This window comes from Psittacula echo (genome assembly GCF_963264785.1).
Source record: "Psittacula echo genome assembly, chromosome: 4".
NCBI lineage: Eukaryota > Metazoa > Chordata > Aves > Psittaciformes > Psittacidae > Psittacula > Psittacula echo.
The window spans coordinates 83,441,512-83,468,529 of record NC_137738.1 but is presented as its reverse complement, the minus strand read 5'-3'; the positions used below and the strand labels follow the sequence as shown (position 1 = coordinate 83,468,529).

Here is a 27,018-nt window from a genome sequence, read left to right as displayed (position 1 = left end):
TTTTCTGACATGAATATTTTTTGTTTCTTTCTTTCAGCCTTTCTTCCAACTTGTGAAGTTACGGAAACTTGGACTTAGTGATAACGAAATCCAGCGGCTCCCTCCAGAAATAGCGAATTTCATGCAGCTGGTGGAACTTGATTTGTCTCGAAATGGTAAGCTCCAGTGTTAATTTGTTTAATTCTATTCTGTTCTATGGCATAGTCTATAAAACTAGGTTAGTAGGGTTTTCTGAGGTTGCTATCTATGTGCTGCAGATGCTTTTTCGTGTAATACATGGATTTGCCTGCATTTCTAGATGGGAAGGAGAGAAAGAGCAGAGGAGTGCTGCTGGTGGAAATGCAGTATTAAAATAATGCTTGACTGTAGTTCTGCCTTTCTGAGAGACTGCTTCATTTTCCAATTAAAAGAATGCTTTACATCCTGTTTGTATGTGTACCTGTCACGCTGTTGATTTCTTTCTCCAAGCTCTCTGAAATGCTGCCTATGGGTTAGAAGTCCAGTTCTTCTCTGCTCTCCTCTTTACCTGTGATTAGCAGGAGCAGAATGCTGGTATTCCTATTATACTTCTGAAAAAAGAATCACTCTGTCACCTATAGAGAAACTCGGAAGAACTGAGAAACTGTCTTTAAAATGCAATGCTGGAAACCTCATGGGTTTATTGTTCGGGTGTAATGCTTGCTGCTTATATTGTCCTTAGCTGTGATGGGGTGAAATTTCATTTATTTATTTATTTTCTTTTTATTTTTCCTGTCCTGGTGAACTTACCAGCCCTACCAGAAGTTCAGGGGCTGGTGGGTCACCTTTAAGCCACCTTATGACCCAGTGATCTAGAAACAGTGAATCCATGTTATCAAATTAGAGCAACTGTCAGCTATATTGGCCTCCTTATATGCAGTGGATATGCACAAAATGCTCTCTGAGGTGTGATGGATGGGGTGGGAGAGAGCATTTTGTGTAACCTTGTAAATAAACGAGGGTTGTAACTGAATATTCAAGAGAAGAAGAAATAGTGTAGCGGGGAGTCTTTTTTTCTTTATGGTTTAATTTCACATTGACCCTTTAGCACTGAAGAATATCCAGTGGTCACTACACCTTCCTGTAACTGCCTGAAAATTTGTATCTTTCTTTTATTTGTTTGGTGCTTTTAATGCCATCTCAATCTGATAATATAATTGTTGAAGCATAATTAGTCTCCAGGCAGTTGCTGAAAATTTGTGATCCGTATAATTCCATGCACATTTTCAAAATTCTCTTGTAAGATAAGAAAACTGGTAAAAAATTATCTGAGAGACAGAAGAAACACGTTAGTCAAAACGTTTATAAATACTGCGTCAGTTAATGCTCATGTAATTTGGCTGCTGAGTTTGGCTGAGTTGGGTGCTGTCTGTAACAGACCTTATACAAAAGGAAACACTGTTTGCTTAGTAATTCTCTTTGCAAATGAATAACTAGCTGTAAAAGAGCTGGTGGATCAGAGCCATGTGAACTCTCTCGTCAGTCTGACTTGGAAGTTGGCTTGAGAGCTCAACTGTAACGAGAACAGATGGTGTTGAACACTTATGGCTGGGTAGATGCGTGTGTGTCATTAGAAGTTACTGCACAGGGAAGTATTTTCTCAAGTGATGGGTTAGACTAATGCAGGTGGCCAGGAGCAGTTGCTTTCCTGTATCCAAGGTTCAGTGTTAATCACCCATTTTATTGCATTACTTTTTCTCTTCTGTGGTTCATTGCAGAAGGTGACTGATAGTGCTTCCCTCTGCTCAGTCATGTCACAGTTATTGCATGGCTTGACTCTCAAGTGAAAAACGCACCATGCGAGGTGATGTAGGAGGGCCACGATGGAGGATGACTGATGTTGCTTTCTGCTGTTTGGTCATGTTGTGGTTGTCTCACAGCTCTTCAAATTAAAAAGCAAAACACACACCATTTGGGATGCTGCAGGGGGAATTCTCACATAAGGTTTTGGAGATTTGCAGTATTTTCATTTCTTAGCTTTGTATTTTGAGCCCACCTTCTCTAATATGTCAGATTCTCAACCTGCCAAAGGTTTCTTCTTTTTAGTGGTTTGCACTCCAACAGTTTTTGTTGTTCTTAACTACCACAGTACTTAGCAAAAAAAAAAAAAAAAAGAACTCTTTGTATTCCTTTCAGGCAGAGAAAAACAGCTCAGCTTTTCAAAATGCAGTATGCTGCATGAATAGGAAAGTGTGATGGTGACATCTGAACTTGGGAAATAAGAGATCATTGTTCTGTGGTTTTTGTTGTTTTAGCTGTCTGCTTCAGTTCGCTAATTGCTCTCAGTTCTGGCCGTTCTGTTTCCTCAAGAGCTTAAAAACGCAGACATAAATTCATTTAATGTTCTGTGTACAGGAGTAGCCTTTTACGTTTTAACCTTCCATCACAGGGGGAGAAGGAAAGGGAAACAACGTACTTCCATTTCACTTACAATAAAATGGTACCATGTCTTCTTTCCTCATGCTTTGTAATCCTTTGGTCAGTGTCTGATCTTTGATACTCCATGAGGTGGTGAGTGTGTCGTATGGCAGAACATGGGTGCACTTTGAGGCTGCGGTGGCCAGCTGTTTTCTGTGCAGTGTTCCCTTCTGACTTTTTGGAGGTGGTCCAGAATGCCTTGAAATGTGGTTTTCCATGCTGCATAAGTAGCTCTGGTTCATAGGCACTCAGAAGAGGTGAACAGGGAAACTTATGTGTGGCTTTCTTAAATTCCCAACTGTTTTAAAATGCCTGAGACATGCTGGTATATGTTAAAAATGTGCTCCATGATTAATCCTGTAAGCAGTTCTTGGTTCGTGAATGAATCTAGAACTAAAAAAATCCTTCTCAGTAAAGCTCAGAAATTGTCAGCAGATGTAAAATGGATGCTTCTATGATCTCAAGTGTACGTGAGGGAAGTCTGGGGTGAGTAAGGTGCGAGGCTTAGTGGTGCAGAGGGAGAAAGACTTGGGGAAGGCTAGGAGCCATATAATCTTAATTTTTTCCTGGATTATTTGCATATTGATGCTATTGCTTACTCTTCTGCAAGGCCATGTGTTCATGTAAATTTCATGTAAAGCACATCCCCACTGTGCTTTTCTGGTCTGGCTGAGGCTGTTACTTGAACAGAGGTTGAATGGATAAACCAAGGATGGGAATATCAGAGGGCAGAGAAGCTCTGCTATGAAAACAGTATAGTGATGGTGAGCAGTTTGACAGTTATTTGGCAATGCAATTTATCTCTGCCCCTTGGTCTTAGGGTGTTAAAAAAGTTGATGTGCTGCTAGTTCTGAGGCTGAAGAAAACAGACTCGTAGGATTTCAACAGTGAATGGCTGAGCTTTTGGGCTGCTGAAAAGCCTATCTGAGACTCCAAGTATTCCCTGTAATATCTTCTGAGATAGATGCTCAACGGCTGTATGTCTGAAATTACTGTTCCCTCAGACTCCCCAGGCTTGGGTAAATCTTTTCCTGGATTCTCACATCACTGATGAATTCTGCAAAGACACTGGGCTGCTGGAACATCCTTGCTTGGTGTCCTTGAAGTTTGGGTAGGGCTCCTGTGCTTTGCATTGAGTTTCAGCACAAGTCTTTGCTGTATATGGTAGAGGAGAGATTCTGCTCCAGGCACAGTCAGAAGAGCCTGTGTGCTCTACTTGTTTTCACACAGCACTTGAGCACTCTCTGGAGCAAGTCTCAAAAGACCCTGTGATTCAGGAAAGAAGTGCAACCTCCAAAGGAAGTAAGATATGCTCAAACGTTTGCAGATTTCCGCTTGCACCAGCTTCCCTCTCTCCCAGATTGTGTGCAGCTTGTTTGAGATCCCTGGGAATTGCAGCAGGCTGCTATCCATGCTGCTCATCCTGCAGAGGTTTCCTCCACTGACTCCCTCACCCCTTTTCTTCTGCGCAACCCCTGGAGGCTGAATTCTTAGAGTTTAGGGCCCTGCCATCCCAAATTCATTAAAATGTTAATGGCTTTTCTTGTTCTGTAGCTTCTTCCAGACAGGAGGGGTAATGCATAAAGTTTCTGTAGTTAATTTAATGCATGCTGATATTTGGGATTATGTATGCTGTGTATGTATGCTGTGTTCTTGCAGATGTGATGCATTCCTTTTTAGTAACCCTCTTCTGCAAGAGGGGTTTTTGTTTGCCTTTGACAAGTATTAAATCCTCCATGTTCCACTGATACGTTTTTGTCACAACATTGCATGCTTCTTAACATGCCCCGAAGGCGTCAATTGTAGTATTTTTATTAGAAAGAAGTTGCTACCCTACACATGCTTTCCCTTAACTGGTGTTGTGTGGAAGTCTGGATTCTATGATTCTATATTTTGTTTTTAAGTGTCCTACAGTTTTCCAGCCTTTGAGAGATTGTCAGCAGCTTGTTTTCATTCAGCTTTCTAAGGAGAAGAAGAAAATGACTGTGAGCTTTCACACTGGAGAGTGGCTGCTGGGTGTTAGGCACTAGAATGGCTTTCCTACCTTTCCCAGCTGAAGGAGTGCCATTTGTCCAACTGTCCAGCCCCTTCTCATATGAAGACTAACCCCCTTGGTTATGTAGGAGATGAGCCTCTTGCGCTCCTGGTCTGCCTGTGTGTTGCTGTCTCTCTGTGATAAAAGGCTGGCAGGCTTCTCTGCTGCTACCCTTGCTGCTACTCTTCTTGCTTCCATTGAACATGCCTACTGAGGACTTGGTCATGCAAGCACATGGCATCATAAAATCACAGAATGGGTTGGGTTGGAAGGGACCTTAAAGATCATCTGGCTCCATCCCGCCTGCCGTGGGCAGGGACACCTTCCACTAGACCAGGTTACTCAAAGCCCCGTCCAACCTGGCTTTGGACACTGCCAGGGATGGGGCAGCCACAGCTTCTCTGAGCAACCTGTGCCAGTGTCTCACTACCCTCATAGAAGAATTTCTTCCTACTGTCTAATCTGAATCTGTCTTCTTTCAGCTTAAAGCCATTCCCCTTGTCCTGTCACTACATGCCCTTGTAAAAAGTCCCTCTCCAGCATTGTAGGCATAGTGGCTGTGTGCCGGCTAATTTACACTGTCTGTAGGGGCTCTCTAGCTGGCAGCAGGTAAGGGGATTTCAAATCAGCTCTTCCTCCATGGAAGTGCTCTGCATCCTTGCGGTTTGCTCTTGTATCAAAGTCCTGAGTCTCAAAGCAGTGGAGAAGATGTATGTGTGTGTGTAATGAGAGAATTAAAGGGATTTTGATAATCTTCATAGATGGATTACGCGGCTCTGTTGCTGACTCTGCTCTCAGCAGAGCTGAGATCTATCACTTTGTGGGCTAAGGAGTGATAGGTTTTCTGGGGCATCTACTGAGGAAATCTGTATGTGGGCAGATCTTAGGTACTGAGGAAATCTGTATGTGGGCAGATCTTAGGCCATATTTGACTCTGCATGATGCTTGATACCAAAATCTCAACACGGTTCTTTATTTTGATATCAAATAAGAATTACCCTGTTTAATGTGTATGGTTTCACACCAACTGTAGAGATGGATTCTGGCTATATGATATAGTAGTTGCTATTCATTTCTGTAGGTTCTGGTTAAACTGAATTTATATCATCAGGATATTCTTATCCCAAAATCCTCTCTCAACATAGTTGCCATGTTATGGCAAATGCTATTGCTATATGTTGTTATTTATGTGAAAATAATTACAGATTTTACAAAAGATAAAATATGCCACTTCAGGATTACCCTGGCAGTAGAGATGTTTCCTCAGGAGCATCTCAATAGTCACAACATTGTAGTGTAAGGAGAGGGCTGCTGCTATGCAAGGCTGAAGGTCTCAGCAATGTCCAAGATTTTGGAGGTCAAACTTTGGCAGCTGGAGGCTGTTGTCCCAAAAGCTCTATGAAGTTAGTTTTACTTTTCCATTGCTTCCAAAACTGATTATTGTTGCAGATTTAGAAACCTTTATTTTGTTTTGTCTTCAATTATCAGGGTACTTACAGATATCAACAGCAAAAGTATTTAACTGTTCTACTTTCAGTTGCAGGTGGCTTGATATTAATGCTTTTTATTTGAAGTATTAATTCTTTTTAGCTGCTTTGCAACCTGATTTAAAGCCTCTTTTAGAGATCTTAGTCATTTTCAGGACACCACATTCATTGTGTGTTGTGTGATAGTCATGTTTTATTCAACAAGTCATTTAAAACTTCTTTAGAAGACTGCTTGAGCACAGGGCAGCTGACCTGCAGAGCATCAGTCTGTGCCACTGAAGAGTGGTGTGTAAACTTTGCTTTGCTCTCTGGGGCTTCAGCATATTTGTGGGTATCAGTGCATGCACACCAGTGCTTTCCCTTTTTTGTTCAGCTGTCTGATCTCAAAGACATACCTGCCATCCATACTGTAGGAGGATTACCTCCCTTTTGCCCATAAAGTGGATATGAGTTCCCGTTTTCTCTCCCTCACCCAAAGCAGGATAATCAGTGTTTTCAAACTAGAAATCCTGGCAGAGGAAAGGCTTGATCACTTGTTTCAGTTCAGCCTGGGCTGGTGACCCAGCTATTTTACAGTGAGGACATAAGCTAATCAGGCAGAAGCACTCTTAACTCTTCTGATCCTGTCCTGCAGTCCCACAGAGGCTCTGCTGCCTTTCGCCCTGAGCTCTCACCTTGTATCTGGCTGTCCACCTCTACTGCACTTTCACAGCATCCGGGCAGAGACCTTATCCATGAAATCCAGTTCTTCTCTGCCTGCCACCAGCTACCCTGACACAAATGTGCCCGTACAGGCCTGGTGGTAAATGACAAACCCCAGAATGCTGAGAAATAAATGTGAAGTGATGCTTTCTTGCTTGGTGGGTAAGAAAAATGCAAATGAAAAGCAGCCAGCAAGCTGTGCTGTGAGGCAGTTTAGTTGGCAAATGCATTTTTTTAGTAACGTATGGAACTTCTGGATGCTGCTTGTTTGCCTTCTGAACTGATTTGTGTCCAGGTGAGCACTTACGGACAAACAAGAATTGCCTTCCTACTTCTGCACGAGCACATTTTACCTGGTATAAGAAAGCAACCTGTGAATGTACTCACTGCAACCTTGATTGTGTACACGTCAAGGCCATGGGACATCCCACCAAAGAGCACCTACTGCAGATGATCCTCAGCTTTGGCTGATGACTGTTTGGGGTTTTTTTGGTGGGTTTTTTTTTGGCTAATGAGAGTTCCCTTGTTGGAGACATGGAGATAACAGAATTTTTCACTCTTTTAGATGGTTGCTTGCTGGCAGCTGTGTTGGGGTATATTTTCTTTGTATTATCTCCCATCCATCCTTTAAGGTTAGCTTAAAACCTGTGCTTAAAATACATTATCATCTTCATGTCTTACACATAAAGTTTAGGGATTGATGTGCAAAGCAGAGTACTGGGGAAGAAAGAAACATGCACTGTAAATTGCTTTTAGATTCTGGAGCACTGCAGAATCCCACAGATGTGTAGGAATTCTTGCTTGCTTTGAAAAAGTAATATAAAATTTGGAATTTGTGAATGTGTGTCACTGAAATGAGTTTGATGTTGGTAAATTGGAAGAGGAGGTGCAATAGGAGAAATAAGGTGAGATAGAAAAGACTGGACCTAGTCACTGAGCCCTTGCTCAGCAGGGAGGGGAAGGAAGAAGCAGCAAGTGCTGACCATGATTCGGAAAGAGAAGTGGAATCTCATGATGGAATAATCTAATCAGGGAAGTTGAGAAGATGCTATTTTTAAATGGATTACAGAAAAGTGGATTTTTTCCATCACGGTATATTCTGCCAGAGAATTGACTGTTTTTTTCTGAGGAATTTGCTAATGCACTTGCGTGCACATGTAGTAAGAATGTCTGGGTTCATCCAAATTCAGCGGAAGATTATGGATTTTGAAGGGATTTTTTTTGTTTGCTTGGTTGTTTGGGGTCTTTTTTGTTTGGTTGTTTGGTTTTTGGGGGTGATTTTTGTGGGTTTTTCTGGTATTTTTTTCCTGTTTTTGAATCAGCAGGACAAGTTGGAGACAGAAACCTTTGGCCTGTTGAAGTATCAGCTAAAGTGTTAAACATCAGACAGCCCATATGGGAGTGACATAAAATAAATATTTCATGTTCTGGATAATGTAGATTAGCGATCATAAAATGGCAATCTGCAAACAGGCGTTGTTAGTTCTTGTATCCACAGAGTTGCTTCGGTTTTGGAGTCTTTTTTGTGTTGAGAAGGTTAAATGCTATGCCTATGAAGTTGCTAAAGAATTAATCCAATGAATCTGTAACTTTGCTGTTAAAGCACTTTGTCATCCACAGCTTTATAGGTAGGATATTAGTTTTAACCTTTTTTTCCCGTGCTTCTCAGACTAAAAGTATTAAATTGCTGCTAGCCTTGAGGTCCAAGATGGAAATCCTCATAAAAATGTCTCCTGGCCTCATTTAACTCTCAATTAGCATGTATCAGTAAAAAGGTAGAAGACCTAAATGCCTTGCTGAACCTGGGCTCTTTCACTTAATTCACCTGGAGCTATTGTTTCCCTGTGATCTGATCTTTGATCTTACCCCTGCCCTTCTTATTTCCTCGTTTCCAATTTACAGCTCCTGGCCCTCTGTTACTGCTTCTTCGTGCATCTGAGGACAGGCTATTGATTTACTACATGCTGTCTGTTCAAAAAACAGCTTGTTTTTATGTCCCCACACAGTTTTCTTTCAAGTAACATGCCTTGTATCTGTGTATCCATGAAATGCAGTTTTGTGAGGGCTTTTTTCCCCCACTGCTCTTCTTCCTTGGAAAAGGGAAGCAGTGAGGAGGAAGAATGAGATGCTTTCCTCGCCTGAGTTTCTTGTTAATTATACAACAAGGGATTTAATTGAGAAAACCCTACCTGAACCTGTTTGAGAATTTTCCTTAAAGCTTTAAAGAGAAGTCTTAAAGGAACTGTATCTCTTGTATTTTGCATATCCTCAGCATTGGAGCATGAAGGGGAAAATGTTACAAGAGCTACTTAACCTCAATAGACTTGCAAGAACCTTGTGACTCCTGTCACATTGTGCCCCAGAAATTGTAGTGCTTTCTCTACCTAAAGAGGTTGATAACTTCAGCCTTCAGGGCTGGTAGCAAAACCTTCTGGATTTTAGGATGAAAGAAGCTTGTCAGGTCATTGTGTATGTCATGATCTTAATGTGGAAATAGAGGGAGAGGATGAGTAACCTTCCTCCATCTCTCCCCTCTGCATAGACAGGACCTCCGGGAGCTGCACTTGGCTGCTTTGTGGAAGGTAGAGAGATGCAGGGCTGTCTCTGAAAGACAACAGCCTGCTCATTTGGGCTTTCCAGCTGGCGAGCCCTTTGCAAAGACAAACAAGTATTTGCAGCACAAATTCTTTCTTGCAAGGTATTTGACTGAGTGGGCAGTCTCCTTCCTCTCAGGTTTGGAAGGTGAAGAGGATGGCTGGAGAGCTTTCTGAAGGGCAGGACCCCTCTGAGAAGGTGGGGGGCACAGAGGAATCTCTGTGGAAGAAGAGAACTTTAGGCTCCTAAATTACTCAAGCACTGCAGGGCTTCATGCTTCAATATGTGTGTGATACACTGATGCAGATATTGTATATTATACAAGTGAGAATAGGCAGGGGGAAAAAATCTGTGTATTGAATTGGATGAGATCTGGTTCGCTGCTTGTTATCTCTCTCCTGAGGGATAATGCTGCATGGATTCACAGTCTTTGGGTCTGGAATGGGCTTCTTGAGTATACTTTTAGTGTAAACTAATCAACTGCTTAATACATTTATGAATTATGAATCACTGAGTAGTTAAGGTGTTTTGCTTATGTTGTGTGTACCTGGTGGTGGGCTTTCCACCATCTAGATCAGGGCTATTCACTTGACTTTCACTGGGTGTATGCAGTGTGCCAGCTCCAGCCTTCCTAAAGAACACTGCTCCATGTTGCCTTCACAGCTGGAAAATATGACAGCATCCAGTAGTTGCAACCTGAAAGACTCTTCAACAATGTAAACTCTCCCTCAGCGAAGTTCTTGTAAAAATACTTTTCACTTTGAGCTAGAGTCCACTATCTGAGTAGCTCTGGACTGGTCACCCTGTCACATAGCCTAGGACTTTCTGGGCCATTGCTTTTGTCTTGATATTGATTGGAAATTGCATTCACTATTGCAGAATTCATAAAATATGCTGGCCTTGTAGCCTCTGGATAGACAAAAAAATACTGCCAGTTCTTGAAATTCTGTATAAAATGCTGCAAAAATGTGCCATATGAAAGGTTTTATCAGCTTAAAAATAAGATTTTTCTTTTCCCCTTGCCCTCCCAGTTATCAGAAGGAGGAAAGTAGAGGAATGGGGATTGACAGATGTAGCTGGCGTAAAAATCTTTTTTGTTTTGTTGTTGTTGTTTTTCTTTTCTTTTTTTTTTATTATTAAAGGCACCAAAAAAAAATTATTAGAAGTAATTTTCTTATTCAGATAGCACAAAATTCCCTGGTGTCGAACTTACCTTTTAAGTCACTTGCACAGGGCTTGTTACATCATTAGCAGATTCTTGTGCAAACTAGAACAATAAACATCTGAGAGGTATTCTGAATGGAGGGAGGAGGGAAATATTCCCTCTTATATACATGACTGCCAAGCTTTATTTTAATCCACTTCTGCTGGCATGACTTCTTTTTTGCTGCCAGCGTATTTGTATTGTCACACGTCACAGGGCTTATGCTTGGTTTGTGGCTTTATTATTAGCAATGCTGCACAATCTGTATGCCAGAACATCTGGGGCATTGTGTAAATGTAGAGCATTTTTCAGTGTGTAGCTTTAGAAGAGTCCTAGATATTTAAGTAGAATTTGAGAATTTGAGCTGGGTATCCAGCAGTGGCAAGAAAAGCATTTAACCTTACTGCTGCTGATATTGGCAGGGATGTATGTGTTAATGTAATGAAACTGAGTAGTCAACAGTAATGGTGAAAGCTGTTTAATTCATCACGAGACAGAAGGATTTATTTATATATTTTAATATCTTGTGTTGCATTTCAGTTGATTATGTCAATGCTTCTATTATGAATCATCACCTCTGCTGCAATTATCACTTCATTTTTGTTGTCATATGCTAAAATGCTCTTTGCTTTTTCTCTTCCGAGTTCATTTATACAGCACAATGTTACAGTAGTCTTCACATGTAGTGATAAAGTATCTGCTTTTAACTTGTTTGTGTTTTGCTTCAGAAATCTTTTTAAGATGCCTTGCAATTAGAACGAGTTACATTTCAGCGTTGTTGAACTCGCTAAACATGTAGTGATCCCCAGTTCAGACAGTGACGCTGAATTTTTGTCTGTTCTTTGTCTAGTTAGGTGCAAGAGGAAAAACCAATAGTGAAAGTATCGGGGGGGGGGGGTAATGCACTTTACGTGTAGAACACCCCTAGAAATGGAGTTTTCCTTCTTTTCCCTGTATCTGTTACCATTTCTTCTTGAAGATTTTTGCTCATATAGTGACTTCATAGTCTGGAATATCTATGAGCAGTGCTTATACTGCCTTATTTTACGTAATATTGGAGTAATTTTTACTTAGCTCAGATACTTGCTGATTTTACAGATAATACCCAGGACTTGTAAAAGAAAAAGCTTATCAAAATACTTCCGCTGAGAAGATCTATTTCTATTTTCTTGTTTTCATAGTCCGTCACACAGAAGTAGAAATTATTTGCAATATGGCAGTGAAACTACACATTGTTAGAGGAAATCAGTAACGTGATAGTTTCAGAAATGTCATAGAGGATTTAAGTTTATCTTCTGCTTTATATGGTGCATTTTTATGTGTATAAACTGCGTAGAACAGTTAGTTCTACTTGAGCTTTGATTCCTGTAAGTTTGTTTTTATCCAGGATAAAAATGATTCACACAGGAAAGTATGTATTTGTATATGAGAGGGTTGCATATCTACATGTATGTGTGTATATAAAAGTTGTGGACACTGTCTTGGTTTAAAAGAAACAAGTGATTTGGGGTCCTCAGGAGCTTTGAAGTAGTCATGTCCCTTTCAGGACTTTTCCAGCTAGTTATCCATGGAAGGATAGTATGAAGACTAAATGGTGGATGACACATTCTTTACTAGCTGAGCTCAGTATCAGCATTGTTGCTGTAATGCAAGGTAGAAGTAACAACATCTATTTGAGTGCATTTATGACCTCTGTTATCAATAATCCTGTATTACAAATTCAGTCTTCTACAGGTGGTGCTTAATTGTGGAATGGGTAAAAGCATCGGTTCTACTGTCTGTAAATGCAATTTTGATACTGTTTTGATTTTATGTGTATTTCTTCGTAGGGAAAGGGAAGGTTCCCATTTCTGTTTACTGTTTGAATTTCTTGGAACATGCTTTCAAAAGTGAATGCTTTAAAAAAAAAGAAAATGCCATCTGTTTTGCAAGAAGGAGCAATGTCTCTGCAATGGTATCAGTGCTTTTACTTTCTGGAGTGTTAGTGAAAGGCAAATGCTTTCAAGTACTTCGAGTGTTACAAGAATTTATCACTTCAAGGTCATCATTTAATCACTCAATCTTAATCAAACTTCTGTTTTCCATTTCAGTTACTTAAATGTGCTATTCAAACCTGTTTGTCCCTACCATGTGAAAGGAATAAAATGTGAGGTTTTGACTCCTGAAGTGGGGGTCAGGAGAGATGCTTGTGAATGTGGCGCTTTGAAACAGGCTGGTTGTTCAAATACCTCCCATTTAAATTTGGGAGCCCTGTGGTGGTTTCATGACTACATCTGAGGTTCTTTGTGGAGGATCCGCTGGGTGACTGCACAGTGGTGCGTGTTGTGCTGGACTCAGGCTTGAGGTGCGAACCACGAAGAGTCTGAAGAGGCTTGGCTGCTCTCTGGCCTGATTCCACCTGCACAGGGTCTGGAATTGTGGTACCCGCACCTCTCTGGCCCTTGCTCCAGGCTGCAGTCCCACTGGGTGGTGTGGTCCCTCTGTGAGGCAGGCTGCCGCAGGGGGGTGAGCTCTCTTAAGCCTGATTTGGGGGCTTGGTGTGACCTGTACCTTCTGACCTCAAAGGTCCCACCTGATGATCCATTTTGAATTTATCTCATTGCTGTTGGGTTTCTAGGAAAGATGTTTCCCCTCAAAAAAACCTGCTTCCCATCGAATACCAAAGCTGTTATGGAGGAGTGGGTGGGTAAGAACATACAAACATCATTGATGGGACTTAATCTTTAAAGTCACCTATTCCATTTTATGGGAAAACTGCTGTTGTTAGTGGGCCTTAGGGTATGTGTAGATTTAAAAGTTTCTCCTTCACCAAGCGTACTGAGGGAGCTATTCGTACCGCTCCAGGCAAACCTCACCCTAGGTGGCTTTGGTGTTGTGGGAGCGCAGCTTGGTTGTTTGATGTGTTGCAGTGTGGGTATTTGCTTCTTACTCATTATTTTGATATTTAGTAACAGTGAATGTATTTTCTGAATATGCAGTGTGTTTCTGGGGTTAGTGATTAGAGCACGCCAGAGCTATTCGTAATCATTAGGAACTGTTTCGCCACCTGCCCTACCTGTTTTCAAAGCTGTGCCTAGTGTACTGGGAGCACTGTGGCTCTTTAGGCAAGAGTGATTTGCTTCCATTCCAAGAGGAAGCATCTCTTGGATGGGGTGAAACCCATCTGGGTGGTGCCCATCTCCCTCCTTTCCTCCAGCCCTTCCCACTCGTGTGGGGAAGAGAAGGTTTCCAGGAGAGGCTCCTCTACTGCGCTTTCATTGGTTGTTCACAACTAGTGACCTGGTGTTCTTGCTGGCCCTGGGTTCAGTTCCGATCTGGGAATCATTCAGAATAGATGCATTTGCTCAGATTACCTGGCAGGAGGTGAACATGATGAGCAGGTACTTTTCCTCCCTCCGTCGCACAGCTTTTGAGGAGAAGAGCCGAATGAAATACATAAGCAGTCAATTCTGAGTTACCCAGCTAGGTAGGAAGAGACCCAATTGCCAAGTATTTTTTCAGTGTATTTAGATCACCGATAGCTGCTGAAGTCAGTGGTGCCACTTGCATGAGGAAAATCTATGAAGGCGTTTCCCACAGTATTCTTTGTGATGACAGCAGTAGGAAGAGGAGATGGAGAAGATGTAGTCATGCTCTGTAGAAAAAACGGGAATAGGAAAGTACTTGGAAATAAAGTCTGATTTTTACTTTAAGATTTACCTTTTTTCCTTTTGAATTCTTTTCAAAATGAGTCATAACAATCTAAGTTGTTAAACGAAGAAACCAAACATGTTTGTTTCAGTTTTCCTGGATATTAGTAACAGTAAACAAGGACCTACACAGAGGACCCACAGCTATTCATGAAAATACAGCTTGATGCAAGAGGACCAGAAAACAATTTTATGTCTAAGATAGCATATGCCAATCTGTAGTAGGTAAACATGTAATGTTAATGTTAATTGAAATAAAAAGAAATCTGTTTTCACATACAGATATCTCTGATTACTTTCCAGCAGTCTGAAAAAGTGTCCTAGAACTTACTTGGGACCCATCAATTTCAATAATATTTTAAAATTACCTGTTTTTAGTGTGAGGGAGGCTGGTTCTTCTCCCATGAATGTGTTACAGGTAGAGAGACTTGCACGTTCTCTTCTTCCTCCCCTTGTTTTCCCTCCCCACGTACTTTCTTCCTGCACAGATTTGTGGGCAGGTATTGATCGAATTACAAGAGGCTCAGATTTTAATTGGTTCTTTAGGACAGTTATGGCACATAGGGAGTTCGGGTTTTTTGATGAGCAGAGGCTGATAAAGATCAGTCCAAGGACAGGTGAGTAGACCAGGATCAGGAAGACAAGCATGGAGCAGAAGGGGGAAATGGGATGTGAAAAAGCACAAAATGGCTGTGCTGCAATAGCTGTGTACATGGACATGAAGCAGGCTTGCATGTTGAAATGTCTTGAAAGATACCAAGATTAACTTCTTGCAGTAGCAAGTTACTGAATGTAATGAGGCAATAATTTCAGTGTAGCTGCAGTACAGTTGTTGACAATTTTTTTTCCTTTATTTTTTCTTCTGCAGATATTCCTGAAATACCAGAAAGCATCTCATTCTGCAGAGCACTACAGGTAGCAGATTTCAGTGGGAATCCACTGACTAGGTAACTTCCACCTTCTTCTTAGTACCTGCTATACCAGAATTACAGTCTTGCTGTAATGATTACAATTTTAAATAAGCCTTAAAAATTGTGATCTAGGATCTCTATGAAATCTTGCCAACAGTGTCTGTCTCTGGCAGGGAATGCAGCAAAAGTTCAGATTTAAGAAGTGATGAGCATCTTTCTTGGGAGGGGATGAAATTTGTTAGCCAGCCAGGAAAAATGTAAATCTGATTGTCTCTTAAGTAATTTTCATTCCTCTTCTTAAATGCATAGGAAAACTATGCTCGTACTTGGTAAAGGTAAGGCAATGGTTAGCATGAATACATTGGCACACACCCAGGTGCCTGATGATTTGGAATAGGCTTTATATCAGCTGCTGCAGATAATGGCTTTTACTAATGATTAAAGCTTGGACTAGCGTTTCATCACTCTCCTATCAATTGGGACACGGTGACATCCAGTAACATGTGGCAGAAATGCACTGCATATGTCAGTGACTGCTACGGTTCCTGGTGGTCTGTATTCTGATGGGCTGGGGTTTGGGGATTATTCACACTTCTAGTACGGAAGAGGGGCTTTATTTACACTGTTCCATTTGCTGAAGAATTTGAAATTTATCTAGTAAAATAAGGCTGGAGATAGCAATGAAAAGATCATCTGCTAGTTAAGGCCTTTGACTAGTATTTGGAGAACTGTTTCTTAAACCAGCCCATGGCACAGTGCTCCTTTGTGATGCTGGTAAAGTCCCATAAGCCAGAATATTCACTGTGGGCACTTGCCGACCTGCTTTGCTTTGCCCTGTGACGGGCTAGGAATACTTGCATGATTAGCTGCTTGCTGAGGTGCCAGAGTGCTAACAAACAGGAGAGTGTCTGTAATATCTTAAGCCTCTCCAGTGGTTTTGCAAGACTGCTTCTCCCACGTGTGCAGCTGAGTTTCTTTAGAAGTGTGCTTTGAATATCACCCATAGTGTGGTCTAAGTTCTCTGGAAAGTCAGATCTTTAGCGTTAAAGGGACACTTGTGATCTTAATCCCTGTGCCTCTGTAGCCCATTTATATAGTGAGGATAATAATACCACAAAAATCTGGTAAAGCAAACTGCGGTTGAACTGATATTTAGATCGGCAAGGGGTGAGGATTACCGATCAGCTTTTTCCCAGGCATGAGTGTGCAGTACATAAAGCTCAGAACTGCATCTCTTGGTAGTGAAACCAGAATTGTCTGTATTAGTGTGCTAGTTACCCTTCTCCATTTTGTGTGCTGAATAAGGCCTGGGGCCCAAGTAATGTGTTTCCTTAAACAGCAGTTGTAATGCACAGCTACAACTGAGTAAAATTTACAAAACAGTTGAAAGGCTTTTTAATGGGGTTGAAGTAGATCTCATAGCTCTTAGTTGACAGTTAAAGGGAATTTTGCACTTGGCTGAGGAGCCACTGGCACGAGGCTACCATCTGCGGGCTTATGACTGAACGCCTCTAAGTCAGAATCCCGCCTAGACGTTTGATGTTGTGCTGTTGCGACATTGGTCGCTCGAGATTGAGACATTGAGATTGAGATGACAGTCTTGCTCAGAATGCGTGGGTAAAGCCCTTCCCAAATCTTTGTTAGCGAAGACAAGTCATCCTCATAGGAGAAGGAAAACTCCTATCTTCAAACCGGGGCTCGTCTAGCCTTGTGAGGTCTTCCATCTAAGAGAAGGACACTCTTACAAAATCTACGACCTGAGGACTTTGCTGTCACTGCTGTCTAGGCGGTGGCAGATAAACCTCAGGTGTAAAGGGTGGGGCCAGGTCTGCGCACGCTGCACCTCACCTGAAAAATCCCTTGCGCAGGCTGGAAGGGTTTACTCACACCTGCAAAGCCCTGCGGCGACAGGCGAGGGACGTAACGGCAGGTGACAAGGTGCGCTGGGAGCTGCAGGTCCAACCTTGCCTGCGGGCCGTTCAGGACACTGGTCACTCGAGATTGTCCCAGGAGATGACAGTCCTGTTTGGAAACACCCTGAATGCCTAAGCAGCCGTTTTTCAAACCAGATTTGCCTATCCCACGTTGCCCTTAGTCATCGTGCTTGTAGTAAGCGTGGGTAAACCCCTTCCCAAATCTTCGCTCACGAAGCCAAGCCGTCAACGGGAATTTAGACAATTCTTGATAAAGTGGCTCCAAAGTCTATATATGTCCTGGAAAACATCACTTGGAGCAGTTTACTAAGTTAGAAAACACAGATACCAAAAGCTGTTTACACATGGTTGCCAGTTATTTTCTGTGATAAGATCCAGAACGTCAGTTTTACCTGTATAACAGCATGTAGATTTTGGCATTAATTTGCACAGAGTGGGAAAGTCTAGTAGTGATTTCCTTTTCTGTGTGATATCGTGGAACTTTTTTATAGCCATTGATTCTTGTCCTTATTTCCTCTAAGCTTAAAAGCTGTCAGAGATCTTCCCAATCAGTGTTCTACCACTAATACAATATGTTGTCTCATTGTCAACCTTAGTAATTGATGAGCCTACAGCATTAAAAGTGGCTGGCAGACCATTTTCCCTGTTGTTTTCAGATGATTTCAGATTTGTATTAATAAAAAGCAGGCACATTTATTGTAGATTAGACTGGAATTCCACTATATGATATAGATAGAATAGTTCTAACTAGAAAGGACCTACAACCATCATCTAGTCTAACTGCCTGCCCACTTCAGGGCTGACCAAAAGATACTCAGACCATTTAACTCCAGTCTTAAATCTTTTATAGCCTAACCGGTGATGAGTAGTTACAGGAGAGCTCACATTTTGGAGACATCAAGCATGTTTTGTTAATAAGGTTCAGAAAATTACATATAGTGCAGTATGGAGTTGAGCACATTAAAAGCACCCTCTATCCTCCATTCTAATTTGGTTTTTTTCCCTTTTTCATCATACACAGTTGTATTTGCCTGTAGGTGTGTGTCTCCTTTTAGCTAGTTGCCTGAAGGTCACTTCATGTGCCTTCATGTGGTGCGGAGAGCAGGAACCAAACCAAATGCTACAGCTTAAGTTTAGGTTGTGTGCCCTGGAGGTTGAGCAGAAATTGGATGGCTGGGTCGGGGGCTTCTTCTCTACCTCATTACCCCTTTTAACCCACCCTGTCTCCTGTGCAACTGCAAACTGAGCCACTTGCTGCAGCCGAGTTGCCAGCGAGCAGTGAGTGGTACAGGAATCTGCCTGTATGAGGAGAGGGGAAGACAGGTCATGCAGAAGATGTTAGGTGATGGACCGAAAGGCTTTGGGAACTTCGGAAGTGTTTTGTGTATGGCTGGCATTTTATAGTGTAAGAAGGGAGTGATTACATGCTGTTGGGTTGTGAACCAGTAAATGTGAAATGCTGTAACACTGCAACTTTGTCTTCATAGGGAACAGACTGTTCCTTCAAAAAGCAGCCTAGTAGCTAATACAAAATGGCCATGCTGCAAGCATGTATGTAATGGAAGCCTGAGTGAAAATTATTTGTTTAGCTATTTCACTGTCTAAGTGATGCAGGAAAATAATAGTTAAAATGTTTGGGTTTTTTTTTTAATATGTTTGATTTTTTTAAAAATTTGTTAAAATGCCCCGAATGTTCTCAAGGCCTATAGCTTCTTAAAGTTACAGATTGTGGGCAGGGAAGAAAGGGGTTAGGAGACATGGGTATTACCTATTCTTTGACACAGGAAAGGCTTTAAAATCTCTTTAGTTATAGGGTTTTTCTGTACTATGATCCTTAGAATTTTCTGAGAGTTGTGCTGGAGTTTGGGCATGCTTCCCTCTGTGTTTATTTGCTAAATAGATTCTTGTTTTCCGCTACATGTTCTCTTTTCCAGTATGTATTACATGAATGTCAATACTTCTGATGGAAGTCCTTGATTTGAGTCAATATCTCCACAGGTTGCCCGAAAGCTTTCCTGAATTACAGAATCTAACATGTCTTTCAGTAAATGACATCTCTCTGCAAGCACTACCTGAAAACATTGGGAAGTAAGTTTCTATACTTTATTTCTATTTTATTTTATTTTTCTCTTTATTGTTACAACTATTGTATAAATGACTTGCATAATTGTATGTAATTTCTTGCAGTTTATAAAGTTTAAAGTTTATGCGCTTATTTTTTATGTTCTTTCTAGTCCGATGGATCTGTTTAGGAAAAATCCCTTTGCATTTTCAGTTGACATTTGCAGGCTAATGTAGAATCTGAAGCATGTGTATGTATGTTTTGTTTCTGTTCTCCAGGATTTGGATTAACTTGGAATTTTAGGTGCAAAATTTAAGATGGTGTTTTGTGATGAAGATCTGACCTTTTACTTCCCTTCGTTGTAGTAGGACATTGATCTGTTATTGCGAACGTGTCAGATGGCTTGCAGCTTAGCTCAAAACCAGACCATTTTTGGCACAAGAACAGATGGGTAAAAGCTGGCAGTGATCAGGATGGAAATTAAAAGGTTCCTAAGTATAGGAGCAGTCTAGTTCCAAAAAAAAGCTCCGGTGGGAGCTGTGGAGAGGATAACTCTTGGAACAGCTCCTAAGATGAAATCTCATAGGCTTTTAAGATGTGTTTGTTAACTCTGGGAAGTAGAGCAAGGTTGCAAGGGCAGACTTCTGAAGTAGAGACACAGGGAAAATAAAGTGAACATTGTTTATCTGTCTCTGACTGAAATGAACATTCATACTTGCAGGAGGGAAATCTCTCTCCTCTTAGTGGGGAGAAGGGTGTATCTTACAATTTGAAGAAAAGGTAATTCCATGTCTCCTCACTTGAATATGTAAGAGTGGCTGTGCGGCTTCAGATCAAAGGCTCTTCTAGCCCAGCTTCCTTCCGCAGTTGGAGTAAGTAGATGCCTAGTGAGGATTAAGAAGAAAAGAGTGTGTTTCAGTGCTCCTCTTGCCATCCCCTGACCGTTTCTGGTTTGAAGGTTTTCATGTGTTTTGGGTTTTGGTTTGTCTAATTGATAGCCCATAATGAATCCTTTTTGTCCCTGCCCATAGCAGGGGGGTTGGAACTAGATGATCTTAAGGTCCTTTCCAACCCTAACTATTCTATGATTCTATAGTTGTTTAGTTTCTCCTTGAGCTTAGGAGGATATCTTCCATATTCTCCCCTGGCGAATAGCTGCACAGGTCTGTTAGCCATTGCATTGGTTTGTTGTTAGGTTTTTTTGAGCCTGGGTTTACCTACATTTCCTTTGATCCCTAGTGTTTGAAGAGGCAGTGAGCAGCTGATCTTGATCACTTGATTTGCCATTGATGTGCGCTTGATTTGCCATTGATGCCTTTGTAGTTTTGTACAGTACCCTAGGAGATTTTTCCTGGCTGAAGAGTCTAGCTTGCTATTCCAGCTTCATGGAACTTAAGATACCTGTGCTTTAACTCAGAAAAGCAATTTGTTACTTTTGCTGGGAAACATAGCATTTTAGAGAATTTGAAATTTCTTGCAGCACCCGAGATTGTTCTTTATCTTCCCCTTTTGTATCTGCACCTGCCTTTATGTTTGGTTACCTTACCTATGTTGTTGTTTTAAGTTACTGTGTACTGAACCATTTCCACCTTTCTTTGGAAGGGTGCTGTAACTCAGACATTGAGTCATGAGTATCAGTAGAGGCTTGTTAACTTCAGACAGCCTTTCATAAAGTGGAATATTTCTAACATGGGTTCTTTCATGAGACAACATAGTAAACCCCAACTGTTTCTAAACAGAGGAGTCCAGAAAAGATCTTATTATTAGGAGCTCCTGCAATGTAGTCAAGTTCAGGCCGGCATTGCTTGAGCCACATCCCATGGGTATGAAAGCTGTCAGCTGGCATCAGTCCAGCAGCAACAGAAGTGGAAAATGTCTTTTGAAACCTCCCGCAAGCACTAACAGGTTCTGCTAATGTGTGCCCAGTGACTATGGCCAAGTCTTAACCTAAAAATTGCATGGGCCACGGCTTTTGTGACATTCTTCCTATTCTGTAAAAGTTCACGAAACTTTTCATGCAGCTTTTCTCAGCACTGGCAGCTAAGAACAAGCTTGTTCAGGCTTTGTGGCTGCTGAAAACCAGGGCCAAACATTTGGAATTCTGCCTGATGATGAAAATGAATACAAGAAACATGACAAGCTGAAACGACTCCCAGAGCATGAGCTGGGCTGCTCCTGTAGACAGTAGTTAGAGAAAGGTTGCTGGCTTCCCTGAGAGGTCACTGACTGCGGCGGCTCTGGCTTCTTTCTTGTCCTGCCTGTCATTGGGCAGTGTGAATGGCGATAGCCTCTGGTTTGGAGCAAATGACTAGAAAGCACTTCAGTTAAAATAAGAATACCAGACATTTGCGGGTATGTCAGTATGTGGAGCTGTGCAAGAACACAGGTAAAAATTTGCCTATTGATCCTAAGCAGTCCAGGGAAATGCTGTGGTATCATTTCAACCCTACAGAGCTGTTGCAGGGCACAGCAATGTAACCTGTCCTCTCTTGAAGTCTGTATGTGATTCCTGATATTGAAGCTAACATGAGACGGGATTCTCATTTGCTTCAGGAAGAGTTGTATGCTTGTTGTGGTAGTGTTGTTGAGTTCTCATGGAGGGCTAGTCTGACAGGCCTGCTTTAATCTGGGAGGTGCTCCCACGTTAGCTATCTAGAATATGAATTTGGTACTTTTATAAAAACACTTCAATCTCATTAGCAGAAATTTCTGCTATCAGATTTGTTCTTAAAGAAGCAAAGAAATGTGTGGGATTGTCGTCATTGGCTTATCAGGTGTTCACTCTAAGTGGGAATAAAGCAATTGAGAATTCAGTGGTAAGCCTTGGGCTAAAGATGCATGCTTTCCAACATTAACATTACACAAAAGAGTTTATAAGGTGTCCACCCACAATGTAACTGTTCCTGAAGTCTGTTGGAGAATGTCTTGTCGACAGAGAGAAAGGGATCCAGCTGAAAGTGCCTGGAAGGTCTTGTTTGTATCCAATGAGAACTGTAACCTGAAGTCATTATGGGTCATTTACCTGCATGAGTGAATTTTGTCAAATTTTTAGCATTAGATCTATAAATAATAGATTTATGTTTTCCAGTCTGGCTACCAACTAGTGCAGCTTTCCGTTTTCAGTTTACAAAGTTTTCATCATTTATTGCAAGTGAATTTCATAGTGCAGCTGACCATCTTGTGTTTGGTAAAAGCAGTGAAATGCCCTACGGCTTCTCCAGAGATTGCCTGCTTTTGCTCTTCTGTTCCTTTCTCTGTTCTTTTCCCTCTGCACTTGCTGGGACGCAAGAAATGCTAGAAAATAGAAAGAAAATAATGCTAACTGTGTCCTTCTGGCTGGAGAGACCAAGTAAGGCTCTTAAAGCTGTTTGGTTATGTTTGCAAATGTATTACTGAAGTTTCAGTGTGCATTGGATAATAATGGTATTACTTGATGGAATAGGCTGGACCTATGTGCTTTGTGTGAGATCTGTCAGATAGTGAGCAGATGCTGTTCGTGATTTATTCTCCTGCAGCTGGGCTTGTTTCGGGGAAGAACTTGAAGTCCCTGTGCTTGCTGCCAGTCTTCTGGCCACTACAGTATCTGATACTTAGGCAAATGCATCCTAAATTCTTACAGTCTTATACTCTTGTCTAGAAACTGTCTAATACAGACAGTGAAGTCTCTAATTCATCTTCATGTAATACAGTATGTACTTTTGTTTTTTTTAAGCTACCTATTTAAAATCTTGTGGCATTGCAAATTTGCCTTACTGTCTAAATGGGCAAAGTAAGAAAAATAATGGCAAGTATTTTTCCGAATGGGAATGCTTGGAAGGTTAGGTAGGAAGTTTTTCATAATGGCACATAATAGACTTGAATTGCCTTGCAGTGAACCATTAGTGGAAGTGTGTCTTCCTCATGAGTTCAGATATCTAATCTCTTATTTTCATGGTCTAATGTACAAGATGAATTCCAGTGTTCAGCTTCACTGTCTCAGGCCAGTGTCTGAGCTTGATCAAGCCGTTGATACGTAGAGTTGCTGTGAATACTTTTACTGTGCTGTTAAGAATTCTTCTGTATAGACTTTTTATACTTTTCCTTTTCATTGCCAAAAGGAGTATTTTTAAGGGTCCCAACTTGACATTTTAAGAACATAAGCAAGGCCTGCTTTGAACTTTTTGTCCTTTCTCTTGCTTATGCATAGCCATGCTCAGTGTATGCCAACTTCTCTTTCTTCTGTGTGACCACTTCAGTCTGCTTATCCAGTGCTGGTATATGTGCTGACAGTTTTCCCTGGTCAGATAAAGCATTCCTCTTTTAAGCTTATATACTGTTTTAGGGCATACTAGAATGATGTGTGACATACTGCTTTAGGACTTGATAACAGGCTGGGTGTCTTAATATTAAGAGGGCTAATTTTTGTGTTTCCCTGTGATTTGTGTTCTCTTAATTCCTGGTGTGGTTGCTATCTGGAGTAGAACAGTGAATGCTAATGCGTGCAAGATATTTTAGCTAATAATTAGGTGGGTGCAGCTTGGAGCAGGAATTGTCCTGTTGGCTGGGTGAACCATTCAGAGAAAAAAGTTACACAATTTAAGCTGAGAGTGGGAGTGCCTTTTACAATGTTTCCCAGTCTAATGAGAGCAAGTCTGATTTCCTTGCCTATTCTGCAGAACCATGTATGTCTATACAGCTGCCCAACAAGCAAGCATAACCTGTTCTTCCCAGCATGGGTAGCGTTTAGGAGTTTCCACTTGCTTCCCGGATTTTTCTTCAATACTTCCTTATTCGTGTTACATCCAAAACACAGGGCATGACTTTTACCTGCAATTAAAAAACCAGAGTATTTTTATGTAAGGATATTTGGGTAAATCAGGGTGTTTGTAAATTTTCCTAGCACATACTGTACAGTAGTATGAATAGTCTAATGTCTGTCTGTCCCCAGCACTTTCTTTGTCCATATGTGTTCATTCTTTAGTGTTGGCTTAAGGGTTAGTTCCCTACCACCACCAGCCCTCTGTGGTGTTGGCTTTTTATCAGCAAAGATTTGGGAACTTAAGAAATCTATACAGTGCTCTCACGGCTTGACGTCCAGAAAGGGAAGAGAGATTGTGTCAGTTTTGTATGTTTGCTTATTTATTTGTGGTTCATAGGCTTGAACGAAGCCCAGGTACCTTCTTTGGAGAGCGTTTTATTGTGTGTCTCTGATGTTTAATCTAGCGTTGGACTCTCAAATGGGTGATTCACAAGGCCAAAAAAACCAGTCCTTCCAGCATGAAATGTGTATTTGAAAAAGACAGTTACCTGTTAGGCTCTGTGGGGACAACAAAATCATCAAGTTTTGTTAATGGCTGAAGTGAGGTGCAGAACTTCACTATGGTGCTTTAAATTATGATTTAAGGCCTGCTGTCTGTCAGCATACCAAACATCTAATTCATATCCAATTTTTAGCTTTCACCTTTTTTTCAGCAGTCTCTTCTGTGCCTGGAAAAGATAAGGATCAACTCTTTTTCTTTGAATGCTAAGGGCTAAAGTAGGAGTGTGTTGGAAATTCCCTGCCTGATCTCTAGCATGGCAACTAGAAAAAGCTTTCCTCTGCCATATACAATCTTCATCTCCCCCCATTCTAAAATATACAGATGGTCACCTGCTTGGACATGATCTCCAAATCCTGAGGATTCAGCTGAAGATCATAGTAATTAATATCATGATCCATAGTATCCTCATCATTCACAGCCTCCGTTCTTGTTTTTCAGAGAACTGCATAGTCTGTGATGCAGTAGACTAGCTTTGTTTTAGCTTTAGAAACTTTTGATGTGGGGAGGGGTGAATTTATTTAGATGGGAAGGATATTCTTCTGATGCTGATGACTGATGAGTCTGGTTTACCCCCAAGCTGCAAGCAGGCTGAATGGATCTGTGGACCTTACTACTGAAAGGGAAGTACCAGGTAAGCAGAGAAATTTTCCTCTTAACATCTGCAGCTAGCAGGTAGAATGCTGAAATAGGCATTTCATTATGACAGTGAACATACTGAAAAGAATAGAACATATGTTACTGCACGTAAGAGCATTGTTTTGCAGAAAGATTTGTTATAGGCATGCTTTTCAGAAGCAGTGGAATGACAAATATCCAGAGTTCTTGTGCTGGAGAAACAAAGTCATGGAGTGTGGTTGCTTTTTGGTATATATATGTGTTTAATTCTAGAGGTTTGGAAGTTTGCAGCCACTTCTGAACTCAGAATCTTTGATGTTGATCTGAATAGGAGTAGCTGGAGAAAAGAGGCCTTCATAGGCAAGGGTGATGTGCGTGATGCAGGTGATCCAGAAGCAGATCAGAATGGCATGCTTATTCTGATGGTGAATTCCTGGTCCAGTCCTTGACTGTGTGTTTTTCTTAGTGCATGCTAGGATACCTCAAGTCTAGATTACGCATTTGGTAGCATCACACATAATGGAAAATACTTTTAAAATTGTGTGGAAAAAGACAATGTAATTCTGTTCTAAAGTTTAGCATAATAATGGCTGATTAAAATATGGTCTTATATGGTACAAAAAGAGTGATGGAGAGGCTTTTCTTGCAAATACGTAGAAGAAAGACTGTTTATAGGTGGTCTGGCTAGGCTGGTATAAGTAGTATGAGAAGCTCTCACTCTGGCTTATCTGAATTTAACATGACAAGTAGTATTTATGGAGTTTGAGTAGGTAGAGCATTCAGTGTTAATCACAGCTGTTTGTTAAATGGATAGAGCCTTGGGTGACACAGTTTAGTGTGAGGTATTCCTGCCCATGGCAGGGGGATTGGAACCAGATGATCTTAAGGTCCTTTCCAACCCTAACTATTCTATGATTCTATGAAACCTGAATGTTAAGGAACTCCAAAGTTTATTTCAGGAACACTGTTTAACAATATAATACTGAATGCAGTGCCATCCGGCCTTTAAATAAGAGATGTTGCATCTTGTGTGTTGCACAAGGAAGAACTATTTGGCGTATATTTAGCAATTTTTTTTTAAACTAAGTTGTTGAAGATTGATGTTGCATGAATGGAACGGAAGATATTTTAAAAATGAAATCTTGCAGTAATAATGAATTGGCTTAACATCCCCAACCTGTTCCAGTAATCTTGATAAGCAAATTGGAGAACGTTAAGTTAAAACATTCAAAAGGGAACAGGCTGAGCCATAATTATGAATTGCTGTCTTCTTTTTAATGATGCCTTTTGAAGGTCATAGGGAGTTCAGTGTTCCTGTCTCTTCTTTGGATCATGCTTGTTGCTGCATGTGAGTGGGACAGAAATAGTAGAACTGATCTCAGCGACTTGAAACCCAGGTTTATGTAAAAAACTAGTCTTAATTAGAAGCTTAGACTGCCTCTGTTACATATTTAAGAAATTCTTTGGCCATAACCTGTAGAACTTTCCTCTGGTTTTTAAAATTTGGACGTGACTTGTGCTACTGGCTGTGTGTTTAGTCTTTCCTCCAGTTAGTGGCTGATAAGATACTGAAGTTTTTTATCCTTCTGTTTTCACTTGTGAAAGATCTGTAGCTTTTTACAAGCCAATTAATGGTAGTGACAGTTCAATTCAAGTAACTTGCTGTGCATGTACTCTTCCTCTGGCATTCAGTGTCTTTGCTGTTTAAGGGTGCGATGACAAAATTAACTGACTTTACTTTCTTTTGTGCCTATTTAAAATCAGTCTTCCAGGGAAAGAGCATTTTCATAGAATCATAGAATGGTTTGGGTTGGAAAAGACTTTAAAGATCATCTAGTTTCAACTTCCCTGCCATGGGCAGGACACCTTCCACTAGACCAGGTTGCTGAGGCCCCAACAAACCTGGCCTTGAACACTTCCAGAGAAGGGGAATCTACAACTTCTCTGGGCTTTTTTCCTCCCATAATTTGTGTCCGCTTTTCTCAGCTCTATAGAAAATGGCAAGTTTTAGGAACATAATTCTTACTTTCAAATTTTATTCCTAGAAT

The 27,018-nt window shown here is 41.1% G+C and overlaps 1 protein-coding gene across 1 annotated transcript in view; it reads left to right on the top strand.

The window, feature by feature from the left end:
- Positions 1-27,018, top strand: part of LRRC1 (leucine rich repeat containing 1) — a gene marked incomplete at both ends in the record, with an annotated part of 69,638 nt that overhangs the window by 14,515 nt on the left and 28,105 nt on the right. Inside the window, 3 exons of the mRNA XM_080615255.1 lie at positions 38-155; positions 15,017-15,095; positions 18,992-19,081. Coding sequence (XP_080471381.1) covers positions 38-155; positions 15,017-15,095; positions 18,992-19,081 — 287 coding nt within the window. The remainder of the gene's footprint in view (positions 1-37; positions 156-15,016; positions 15,096-18,991; positions 19,082-27,018) is intronic.